Source organism: Xenia sp. Carnegie-2017, unplaced genomic scaffold (genome assembly GCF_021976095.1).
Source record: "Xenia sp. Carnegie-2017 unplaced genomic scaffold, XeniaSp_v1 HiC_scaffold_30, whole genome shotgun sequence".
Taxonomy (NCBI): domain Eukaryota; kingdom Metazoa; phylum Cnidaria; class Anthozoa; order Malacalcyonacea; family Xeniidae; genus Xenia; species Xenia sp. Carnegie-2017.
In genome coordinates, this window is record NW_025813494.1 from 198,880 (window position 1) to 211,615 (window position 12,736).

General features: G+C 34.2%; 1 protein-coding gene across 1 annotated transcript; it reads left to right on the forward strand.

Annotated features, from left to right (window-relative positions):
* The first annotated feature begins 1,163 nt into the window (after positions 1-1,163).
* Positions 1,164-9,852, forward strand: LOC124455228 (ribonuclease 3-like). Its single transcript, XM_047005920.1, has 18 exons — positions 1,164-1,286; positions 1,561-1,605; positions 2,466-2,530; positions 2,653-2,706; positions 2,989-3,034; positions 3,362-3,390; positions 3,547-3,625; positions 4,422-4,529; positions 4,815-4,953; positions 5,117-5,177; positions 5,327-5,486; positions 6,976-7,013; positions 7,081-7,145; positions 7,885-7,955; positions 8,058-8,102; positions 8,176-8,229; positions 8,863-8,966; positions 9,717-9,852. The coding sequence occupies exons 1-18, from the start codon at positions 1,164-1,166 to the stop codon at positions 9,850-9,852; spliced, it is 1,422 nt and encodes a 473-aa protein (XP_046861876.1).
* Positions 9,853-12,736: the final 2,884 nt, after the last annotated feature.

The window sequence follows — 12,736 nt, forward strand, 5'->3', positions numbered from 1 at the left end:
CCAATGGCTTCATAAGCTACCGGATAAAGCGTATCTTTTTTACGAAAGGCCTGTCATTCCACAAATTATGCCAACCGTCGTAGTCACAACATTTCGTTTTTGTTAGTTTACAAGATTAAGATCATGTATTGATTTTACTAGCTTATAATATTACCAGTAAAGGAAGGTGACGACAGTCAATCCATGATAGTAATCGCCATACCGAATGTGATGTCAAAATAATTAGTAATTATTGAAATTATCGATTTACCCATCATGCATTGCATGACCGCAACTTGACGGTGTATTTTCTATAGAGAATGATGATGGACGAGAGAAATACGAACTCTTGTCAATGACAAGTGTCTGGAAATATCTTTTGGAAAGTCATAAGCCATTAATAAGTGAGGTGAGGTTATTTCATAATATGCTTTATTTTCTTGTGATATCGATGTAAAATTAAGAATTTATTTGCTAAATGCAAAGCATGAAAGGACTTTCATACTTTTATGGTGGGAGGGCTAAAAATTTTAAGGGGTGAGGCGGTAAGAAAGTGACCTAAGAGAAAGAAAGGGAGTGACTGTGTTTAGGTAGGTCGGGTAGAGCAGTCACCAAAGATAGTATAAGTAAAAATTTTCGGGGGTGAGGCGGTAAGAAAGTGACGTAAGAGAAAGTTAGGAAGTGACTATGTTATGGTCGGTCGGGTAGAACAGTCACCAAAGATAGTATAGCTAAAAATTTTAGGGGGTGAGGCGGTAAGAAAGTGACGTAAGAGAAAGTTAGGAAGTGACTATGTTATGGTCGGTCGGGTAGAGCAGTCACCAAAGATAGTATAGCTAAAATTTTTGGGGATTTACCAGTTAAGGAAGTGACGTAAGAGAAAGTTAGGGACTGACTATGTTATGGTCGGTCGGGTAGAGCAGTCACCAAAGGTTATATAGAAAATAGTAAAAATGCCCAGAATAAACTAAGTTCAAATGTCCTACTGACTTGTTTTTATAAAAATTCGAGGATTAAAATGGTTCTGGCAGAGACGAACAAATTATTTAGGGGTGGAATCTGATATTTTTTTGGGGGGGTTGGCATCCTCCTGCACCGCCCAGAAAATCTGTCCATGATGCAAAGTATGATCAGAAACCGATAACTCGTGCACCAAATGTCAAACTTGGGAAAAGTCATGAAATATGACTTACTCTTGTTTAATTGCTCACTATGTTATTCTTAAGGAAATATTGAGTCTGGAGAAAGGATTGTGGAAAGAATACGTTTATTCTTGTGTGAATAGCATTGTCATGAAACCTGGCTGGGTAAGATTGACCAACATCTGTGTTCAGTGACGCAATCAACCCCGCAAATTTCGTCGTGCTATGTAATTTTTTCTTTGCTTATGATAATGCCATGATATTTACGTAGCAGGAATGAAACTTGCAAGGACTCGGCGCTTCGATTCTGCCTGTGTTAACTATGTTAAAACTTAAAAAAATTATGTGTTCATTTACAGCCATTTCTTTTTTTGCTTTTTTTTTGATATTGTCCCATGTCTTTGTTTATTCATTTTATTGTTCATTTTACTATACATAGAAACCCAGCTCGATCAGGGTGGATGACATTGAAAGAACCAACAAGGTAGCCTTACCATGAACCATTGACGGCAGTATATTTTTAACATTTGCATCACCAAAAAGCGTTAAGGAAGTTGTTGTATTCGGCCTCACCAAAAAGCGTTAAGGATGTTGTTGTGTTCGACATCACCAAAAGCGTTAAGGATGTTGTTGTGTTCGGCCTCACCGAAAAGCGTTAAGGATGTTGTTGTGTTCGGCATCACCAAAAGCGTTAAGGATGTTGTTGTGTTCGGCATCACCAAAAGCGTTAAGGATGTTGTTGTGTTCGGCATCACCAAAAAGCATTAAGGATGTTGTTGTGTTCGGCCTCACCAAAAGCATTAAGGATGTTGTTGTGTTCGGCCTCACCAAAAAGCGTTAAGGATGTTGTTGTGTTCGGCCTCACCAAAAAGCGTTAAGGATGTTGTTGTGTTCGGCATCACCAAAAGCATTAAGGATGTTGTTGTGTTCGGCCTCACCAAAAAGCGTTAAGGATGTTGTTGTGTTCGGCATCACCAAAAAGCGTTAAGGATGTTGTTGTGTTCGGCATCACCAAAAGCGTTAAGGATGTTGTTGTGTTCGAAAATCTCAATAAGAAAAACGGCAGCTTTTCGTAGCAATATGGGCACTTGTTTTTTATTATAGACGATTTCTTCATAATGTGAAAGAAATATCTTTACATTTTTTGTATCTGAAATATGCATACATGTTTGCCGTATTTTTTCATTGACCGGTTAAGCGAAATCATATATTAGCATAATGTTCATAAAGATTTCTCCAGTTTTTTTTCGTCTATTTCAGCAGTTGATTCAAATGCAAATTTTGTCATAAGGATACGCTTGATGCCATATTTCCCTAAAAAAATTTTTGTCTTTAATTTCTCAGGGTGAAGCCATGATTGTTCACAAGGGCATAAGACCAGTTCAGCTCAGTTTCTCTGGACATCCAAAGTAAGGCAGCTTTACTTACGTCGTCAGTTCGGTGAAATACATTAATAAAGATCCTACTCTTTGATAAATTGGGAAAAGTAAGCTTTTGCTCTTTGACTGTGTCTCTTTACTCGTGTGTTTAGATGTCGAAGAATCAAAAATAAGTATTTAAAGTTGAGATCTGTGGTTCAAAACAAGTAAGTTCGTTAAAGCACTTTTTGCCATTGTGATTGCCGATGCATGATGTAATCTTACAAAAAAGAGGCCATTGCCTCCCCCTGCAACGTTGAAAATACCTCGGGGAGGAGGGGGGGTTTGACGCTTGCTCCAAAACCATCGGAGATGACTTACTCTAGGTTAATTATGTTAATATTCTATGGCAAAAGTTTGCGATTTAGAGGCGTGAAATTTTGTTAATTGAAGCAAATGTTTAATGAAATGGTAGTTCGAATTTATATGTACGAATGTATTGTTTTCAGCCGTGGAGTATCTAAGAATGAACGATTACGCCTAATCAAGTTGAAGGTAAAGCTTACTGAGTACGTAGTGTTTCGTCTTGGACCAGGAGAGAAACCATAAAGGCGTTGTTGTATTTTTTTTGTCATTCTTTTGAAGTTTGATACGTGATGTAACATTTTCTAAGATATCTCACATTCGAGTATCGACCATAAGAATTTCCTGAATATTGAGATCATAAACCCGAAGCCTGTCGTTGTTTTTATCATATTTAAAATATGAACGAATCCCCGAGTACAACTGTACAACCCTTTCCTTGTGTGAATAACAAAATTGAAAATCCTTGAAATGTTTTTGCTGTCTTTTACTGATCAACAAACTATCATTTCTTTCCAGTTGACTTTGGACAACATGAAAATGAAAGAGTAAGTTTTATCGGAAATCCTCAAAGAAGAAACTCAAAATAATATAATTTCTGCCTTAATATTTTTTCAAACATGATACTGTTGCTTCACATTTTACGCTGACCTACAAGCTTGCAGTAGCAGATAATGCATTGCGCAGCGAAATTTCCTTTTCAGTTCACTTCGACGAAGTTGTTGTGTTCGTGTTAGCGCACGTGACATGATGAAAACCGGATTAAACTCGGATGTCACTCAGGTTTGTTAGTCCACGGTGTATATGCTGATACATTTTAACACCACAATCCTCTTCTACCCTGCATTATCCACCGGTAGGTTACAGCAATCGCTCAGTGGGATACGAGTTTTTGCGTGCATAGTTTATATAACAGGCTTTGTTTTAACATAGATTATAAAATAAACACGATGAAACGCGTGCGCTGATTGGTCTAGAGCTGTGTTTGCATTAGCCTGTGCAAAACGATCAGAGCACAACCAATCATATCATTCAATCAATCGAAGAGAGTTTGAAATCAATCATGAATACACATTAGAAGAATGTTAAAACGTTTTATTTGTTTCGCATTATTGTTATTCTATAAAAGAAATAAAGGATGTTTTTCGTGTTTGCACCAGATGGCTTATGCAAACCTCAGAGAAGTTTGTGAGAACTCTCGAGCATGTGCAACCCTCGACCTTCGGTCTCGGGCTTGTACTGATCTGCTCTCGAGTTCTCCCAAAGGTCTCCTCGGTTTGCATAAGCTCGTGCAAACACAGTAAAAAATTTTTATTTCTTAATTGTTTTCACTCAAATAGCGGTAATAATGAAGGTTTTTAGGGCCCAGTTTCTTTCCAACATAACTCGTTGCTCTACTTAATGAGTTGTGATAAAATATCTCTATGATTTCTTTATCATTGTTTTTTAAGCTGCCCTTCCCTAAACTGCCCTTAGAACAAGAGACTTTTTTCCTTACCCCTCCCCCCCCTTCCCCGTCATAAACATAATTCCGTAAGGCCGTCATCGTGAATTGTGTATGTCGACTTTCTGTTTTCAGCATGCAATGGTTCTTCCTGTTCTGGTTCATCATGTCCGCTTTCATTTAAGCTTGTTCAGTTTGGATAAACGCTTGGCTTACACATTTAAAGATAGATCTCTTTTACAGGTCAGTTACTGCTCTTGTGTCATGCGCACATTTACTCAGAGTATGGGAATGGTGACAAATATGATTCTCTTTCAACAAATGTCCGTAGAACTGTTCCCCATGTTATAGAATGCATAAGTTCAAGCAATTTTTTCTTTTGCTTTTTTAAGGGAACACCACCTAAAATAATGTGTGGGTTTTGTTGAGTCTATAGCCATTCAAGTTGATATTAAGTCTGGTCAATGAACTTATTGTACAATTTATTGTAGTCGGATAGATATGTACCTTTACACGTTTATCTTTCAGCTCGCTCTTACGCATCCATCATACGTCATGAACTACGGTACGAATGCTGATCATGCCCGCAACAGCCTATCAAACTGCGGGGTTAAAGAACCCAGGTATGCTGATAAGACGCAACGTTTGTCACAGCGTAGGAAGAAAGGTATGGAAATCAATAAGCAATCTACCTGCGATAGGGTGTCGACTTTCTTTTCTCACCATCTCCCATCAGCCCTCCTCTTTCTTTCTTCTTTTGCTATGTAACCTACGATTTTTCAAAACATGCAATCGAAATTACAACTAAAAAAGCATGATATTGTGTTTAGGGATTGTACAGCTCATCAACACTATGTCGAAACTGGAAGATCTCGACGGTAGCCATTCATTGTAAGTCTTTCAAACTTTTTGTTGTGTCTTTGAGGTACTGTACTCGTTTTGAAAACCAAACTGTCTTTCCCATTCTACCTACTCGGTTCAATTATCATGTAGTTGTTTAATACTCGACTTTTTTACGCTATTGTCTCCCTTATGTCCAGCATTCATCACAACGAGCGTCTGGAATTTCTTGGAGACGCCATATTGGAATTCATCTGCACTTCTCATTTGTATTTCTTGTTTCCCGACATGGCCGAGGGGGGACTGGTAGCCCACAGATCTTCGTTGGTGCAAAATAAACATTTGGCTCACATTGCTAAGGTACCTTTCTAACAACTTCGGAGGACTGGCTGGCTCATACTATGTCGTATAGAAGGCAACAAGCCTTTTGTTTCTATACGAATCGAAGGTTACAAACATCGTTTGAAAGAAATCGTTCGTTCTTCGTTTCGCTGATTTCAAATTCTTGGGTTTACGCATGCGTTCTATAGAGTATAGTATGGCTAATATTCATTGGTTATACTAAATATAACGACCCAAATGCGATGACTGCTGTTTTCCCAACGTCGTGATGCAATATCATCGAACAGAAATATCAACTGGAACACCAACGCCAATACATTGAACTATAATATTAACTGGAGCGCTTATTCCCATACATTGAACTATAATATCAACTGAAGCACTAACTCCAATACATTGAACTATAATATCAACTATAATATCAACATTGTAACGATACTCCCGGGTTCAAACCATTTACTTTATTACGATCATTTGGACGACAGAGCGAACAACTTGCTAAAGACTACATACGTTTTGCATGCAACGTCAGACGCATACTCCAACAACTCTGGTTCAACCACCGCTGCAAGGATTTTGGTCTCGTTCCGGTAGGACTTAGAATTAAGTCCCTGTTGAACACACAAGAGGCTATTCAGATTGTCAAATCCACCAGCAGACGACTGATACGAGCACGGATTAACGACTGTCACAGACGAATCAACTATTATTCACAATGACAATACACATTTCCTGTACACACAATACAATGACGTAAGAACCAGATAACAAATACGGCTCACCTGACGTTTACTCCTCATTTGACTCTGAAAATGACTACCGCTAAGGTTGTCGAAACGTCAGTCAACAACAACAAAAACAGTCCTTCTCAGGACTATACCAACCTGGACGACCTATATTTACAAACATGTAATGATACTCCCGGGTTCAAACCATTTACTTTAATATCAACTGGAGCGCTAACTCCAATACACTGAACTATAATAGTGACTGGAGCGCTAACTCCAATACATTGAACTATAATATCAACTGGAACGCTATAACTCCAATACAAGAGGCTAGAGGCCATTTTTAAGCCAGCTATGATGCCTTTTTATCTGCGTTTTTAGCCTTATTACATGATCTTGTGAGAGAAAATTTAGAATCCAATACAAGAGGCTAGAGGCCATTTTTAAGCCAGCTATGATGCCTTTTTATCTGCGTTTTTAGGCTTATTACATGATCTTGTGAGAGAAAATTGAAGCAAAATTTATCATGGTCATTTGTGCTACTGTATTTATGTATATCGTTGTTAATTTGTTAAAATACTATCATCAGTATTTGCTTCAAAGATGGCGGCGCAGTTAGCGTTCCAGTTAATATTACAGTCACCCTGTGCAATGTCATAAAGTACCTGACATTATACCATCTGCTCATGTGGACCATCTTCATACTAGGACTCAGACCTCCTTTGGTTAATGTGAGTCCGGAAATTTAATGTGCTGATATGTCATTTTTGTCGTTTCAGAAACTCCAGTTGGACAATTACATGTTATTTTCTCACGGGTAATTTTTCTGTGTTATCCTATGTTTCTGTCATTTGCATTGGACTGACATTCCGACTTTGTTCTAGACCGGATCTTTGCCATAAAGATGATATGAATCATGCGATGGCGAATTGTCTTGAAGCTTTGTTAGGTACTCCTTAATGTAGTGTTCAGTCTGTGCTAACTCACTGAACTATAAAAAAATAATACATGGAACGCTACCTGTAATAGAAAAGTCTAATAATTTTTTGAAGCCAAATCTTACACCTCGTCATGCGAGATTATACCCAGACACGCGTGTGTACTCAATCGACTTTCACTCCGCGAGATAATCTTGAAACACTAAACACGCGTGTCTGGGTGTAATCTCGCCAGTCTGTGTTTAAGATTTGGCTTCATTAATTTGCTTCAGTTAGCGTTTCGTGTGTTTTAGTTCAATGATGCTAACTCACTGTACAAAGAATTTTTGAAGATTTGTAAAGAAATGAATCTGTAATATTCTTAAATCCTTAAGACCTAGCGCTACGCACTGAATAGCAAATTTTTTTGAAGTCAAAGGGTAAAATATGCGATTTGAACTGAGCAAACACCGAAATAAAATATCGCTTCTATGATTACAACAGCTCGTTGTCGTAAGGAAAATATATTCACTCGGCGTTTTTAAAGTCAGAAAATGTAGTATCCAATGAATAACTCTATTCAGACTTCCTGCTATCGGCCCCAGGACTACTCTTTCGTGTTTGTTACAAACTACTGTATAGGAACCTTTATTGACTATTCCTTCGTATTTCATTTTTTTTTCTTTCACTGTACTGTTACAGTTACTTCTTAATAATTGAATGTCATCGTTAGGAAATGCTCACTAAACTTATTTTCGATCTTTTCTACAGGCGCTGTTTATTTAGATTCAGGTATAGGAAGCGTACAAAAGGTGTTTTGTGAACTCGTCTTTGAGGAAACGGTGAGTTTGTGAAGGCCGAAACTTTGAAATTCACTCGAAATCACGTTTTTGATGATTGTTTAAGCTGAGTTTACGCGATTCATTCGTCTTTTTATGTTGCAGGAACTTCGTAAATTATGGTGTGCTCTACCGAAGCATCCGCTTCAGGTTTCGTATATTTGCTAATTTGTGAATGTTCCTGTCACGTGAGCAGTTCTATATGCGTTCATCATCAATTTAGGAACAAGAACCAGGAGGAGATCGTCATATCATTCCATCTTCAGAAGTTCTCAAGGTAAGAGATAGCGGTGTTTCCTGGTGGTTGAAACACGCAAGACCTGTGTATCAAAGTCAGCTCGTTTTTTACTCCAACAATGAAAATGTTTTTCTGCGTAAATAATGAATGAAGTTAACTTTCTAAAGAAAAGAACGATGATTTTTTTGTTGAAAAATAAAAGTAAAGTTAAGGTTGCCTTTACTACCGCACTGAAAGTTTGAAAGCGAACGTAGGAGTTGAGATTTCACTAAGCATTCATATTGGTATTTTGCCTAATGTTTGTTGGTCGTCCAGAAAAAACATATTAGGCACGACTTTTCTTTCACACTTACTTGGGGATTGCTAATGATGTCATCGCGAGAAGTGCTAATGACATCATCATGGAGAGTGACAATGACATAATCATGAGTAGTGTCAATGACATCATCATGGGGAGTGATAGTGACATCATCATGACGAGTGTCAATGACATCATCATAGGAGTGATAATGACATCATCATGGGGAATGTCAATGACATTGCTTTCAATAGAGAAACATTTTTATCTTGTTCATTGTGCGTTTCCCAGTTTCACCATCCCCCTTGAAGAGTATTTGTTTTGCACTTTGATTACCTAGAATGTGTAATGATTTTTTCTTATTCTCGATACAGGGTCTTGTCAGTCTTGAAGAGTCAATTGGAGTACGTTTTAATCACATTCGTCTTCTGGCGAGGGCATTTACTCACGCTCAAGTTGGCTTCAATAATTTAACGCTGTAAGATTTTATACTTGTTTTTACTGCACTTGTAGATTTTACTCTTGCCGGTTTTACACTAGGTTTTACACCTTGGGTTTTCCTGTACGTTTTTGTAGGTTTTACACCTCCGTTCCTGAAGTTTCCTCGTGGTTCCTTCGTTTTCCTTCAGTTTTACACCTTAGGTTTTCCCTTCCGTTTCCTGAAGTTCACGGGTTTTGGTTCTCCATCCTTCCGTTCCTTCCGTTCCATTCCGTTCCATCCATTCCATTCTTCAGTTTATACCTGTAGTTCCTTTAAGTTTACACCAGGTGTTTTACACCTGTAGGTTTTACTCTTTGTTTATTTCCATTTTTACTTATTTGGTTTTTCATTTTTGTTGTTATTTTTTATTTAGTTTTTATTACATAGTTAGTTCATTATTTGAATTAAAAGAAACGAAAATAGACACGAATTACACCTAAAGTAAATGAAAAAGGCGCAAAATAGATTCAAAAGCACGTATAGGTTGGGGCAACACGTTGGCAACTCGTCAGTAACTTGTTAATAATGCAGGTACAAAAGCAAAATCATCATCAGTCATTATAGGGAGAATTACAATAGACGGGTTTCTTTGTAATGATGAGATTACAATAGAATTCGCAACTGCCGTAAACTCTTCTTTTTTATCTGTTGCATTTCTCGGTTTTCAAATTTTTTATTTATCGATATTTTAATTATGTTTTAACTATCCAGTTTGAAATAGTTCAAGATGACAGAGTTCTGTTTTAGTGGTGACAATCAACGAATGGAGCTGCTAGGCGACTCTATCGTCCAATGCCTGGTAACGGATTATCTCTATCGTCATTTTCCTCAGCATCACGAGGGACATCTTACGTTGCTAAGAAGTTCGCTCGTCATAACGTAGGATAATAATTTTATATGAAATGGTTGTTATTAACATCATAACATAGGATAATAATTTTATATGAAATGGTTGTTATTAACATAATAACTTAGGATAATAATTTTATATGAAATGGTTGTTATTAACGTCATAACGTAAGATAATAATTTTATATGAAATGGTTGTTATTGACGTCATAACGTAGGATAATAATTTTATATGAAATTGTTGTTATTAACATCATAACGTTGGATAATAATTTTATATGAAATGGTTGTTATTAACGTCATAACGTAGGATAATAATTTTATATGAAATGGTTGTTATTAACATCATAACATAGGATAATAATTTTATATGAAATGGTTGTTATTGACGTCATAACGTAGGATAATAATTTTATATGAAATTGTTGTTATTAACATCATAACGTAGGATAATAATTTTATATGAAATGGTTGTTATTAACGTCATAACGTAGGGTAATAATTTTATATGAAATGGTTGTTATTAACATAATAACTTAGGATAATAATTTTATATGAAATGGTTGTTATTAACGTCATAACGTAGGATAATAATTTTATATGAAATGGTTGTTATTAACGTCATAACGTAGGATAATAATTTTATATGAAATGGTTGTTATTAACATCATAACCTAGGATAATAATTTTATATGAAATGGTTGTTCTTAACATCATAACGTAGGATAATAATTTTATATGAAATGGTTGTTATTAACGTCATAACGTAGGATGATAATTTTATATAAAAAATGTTGTTATTAACGTCATAACGTAGGATAATAATTTTATATGAAATGGTTGTTATTAACATCATGAGGATAATAATTTTATATGAAATGTTTGTTTTTAACATCATAACGTAGGATAATAATTTTATATGAAATGGTTGTTATTAACATCATAACGTAGGATAATAATTTTATATGAAATGGTTGTTATTAACATCATAACGTAGGATAATAATTTTATATGAAATGGTTGTTATTAACGTCATAACGTAGGATAATAATTTTATATGAAATGGTTGTTATTAACGTCATAACGTAGGATAATAATTTTATATGAAATGGTTGTTATTAACATAATAACTTAGGATAATAATTTTATATGAAATGGTTGTTGTTAACATCATAACGTAGGGTAATAATTTTATATGAAATGGTTGTTATTAACATAATAACTTAGGATAATAATTTTATATGAAATGGTTGTTATTAACATCATAACGTAGGGTAATAATTTTATATCAAATGGTTGTTATTAACATCATAACGTAGGGTAATAATTTTATATGAAATGGTTGTTATTAACGTCATAACGTAGGATAATAATTTTATATGAAATGGTTTTTATTAACGTCATAGCGTAGGATAATAATTTTATATGAAATGGTTGTTATTAACATCATAACGTAGGATAATAATTTTATATGAAATGGTTGTTATTAACATCATAACGTAGGATAATAATTTTATATGAAATTGTTGTTATTAACATCATAACGTAGGGTAATAATTTTATATGAAATGGTTTTTATTAACGTCATAACGTAGGATAATAATTCTATAATTATAATTTTATATGAAATGGTTGTTGTTAACATCATAACGTAGGGTAATAATTTTATATGAAATTGTTGTTATTAACGTCATAACATAGGATAATAATTTTATATGAAATGGTTGTTATTAACGTCATAACGTAGGATAATAATTTTATATGAAATGGTTGTTATTGACGTCATAACGTAGGATAATAATTTTATATGAAATTGTTGTTATTAACATCATAACGTAGGATAATAATTTTATATGAAATGGTTGTTATTAACGTCATAACGTAGGATAATAATTTTATATGAAATGGTTGTTATTAACATCATAACGTAGGATAATAATTTTATATGAAATGGTTGTTATTAACATCATAACGTAGGATAATAATTTTATATGAAATGGTTGTTATTATTAACATCATAACGTAGGATAATAATTTTATATGAAATGGTTGTTATTAACATCATAACGTAGGATAATAATTTTATATGAAATTGTTGTTATTAACATCATAACGTAGGATAATAATTTTATATGAAATGGTTGTTATTAACGTCATAACGTAGGATAATAATTTTATATGAAATGGTTGTTATTAAGGTCATAACGAAGGATAATAATTTTATATGAAATGGTTGTTATTAACGTCATAACGTAGGATAATAATTTTATATGAAATGGTTGTTATTAACGTCATAACGTAGGGTAATAATTTTATATGAAATGGTTGTTATTAACATCATAACGTAGGATAATAATTTTATATAAAAAAGGTTGTTATTAACGTCATAACGTAGGATAATAATTTTATATGAGATGGTTGTTATTAACGTCATAACGTAGGGTAATAATTTATATGAAATGGTTGTTATTAACATAATAACTTAGGATAATAATTTTATATGAAATGGTTGTTATTAACATCATAACGTAGGGTAATAATTTTATATGAAATGGTTGTTGTTAACATCATAACGTAGGGTAATAATTTTATATGAAATGGTTGTTCTTAACGTCATAACGTAGGATAATAATTTTATATGAAATGGTTGTTATTAACGTCATAACGTGGATAATAATTTTATATGAAATGGTTGTTATTAACGTTATAACGTAGGATAATAATTTTATATGAAATGGTTGTTATTAACATCATAACATAGGATAATAATTTTATATGAAATGGTTGTTATTAACACATATCATAAGGATAATAATTTTATATGAAATGGTTGTTATTAATATCATAACGTAGGATAATAATTTATTTATGAAATGGTTGTTATTAACATCATAACGTAGGATAATAATTTTATATGA

What these genes read in the sequence shown, in the direction of transcription:
- LOC124455228 (XM_047005920.1), top strand. Translation starts at nt 1,164, where the DNA reads ATGACTTACTCTTGTTTAATTGCTCACTATGTTATTCTTAAGGAAATA. An exon ending in ACATTGAAAGAACCAACAAG is followed by an intron (nt 1,606 to 2,465) that starts GTAGCCTTACCA and finishes TTAATTTCTCAG; the next exon opens with GGTGAAGCCATGATTGTTCA. An exon ending in CATCTTCAGAAGTTCTCAAG is followed by an intron (nt 8,230 to 8,862) that starts GTAAGAGATAGC and finishes TTCTCGATACAG; the next exon opens with GGTCTTGTCAGTCTTGAAGA.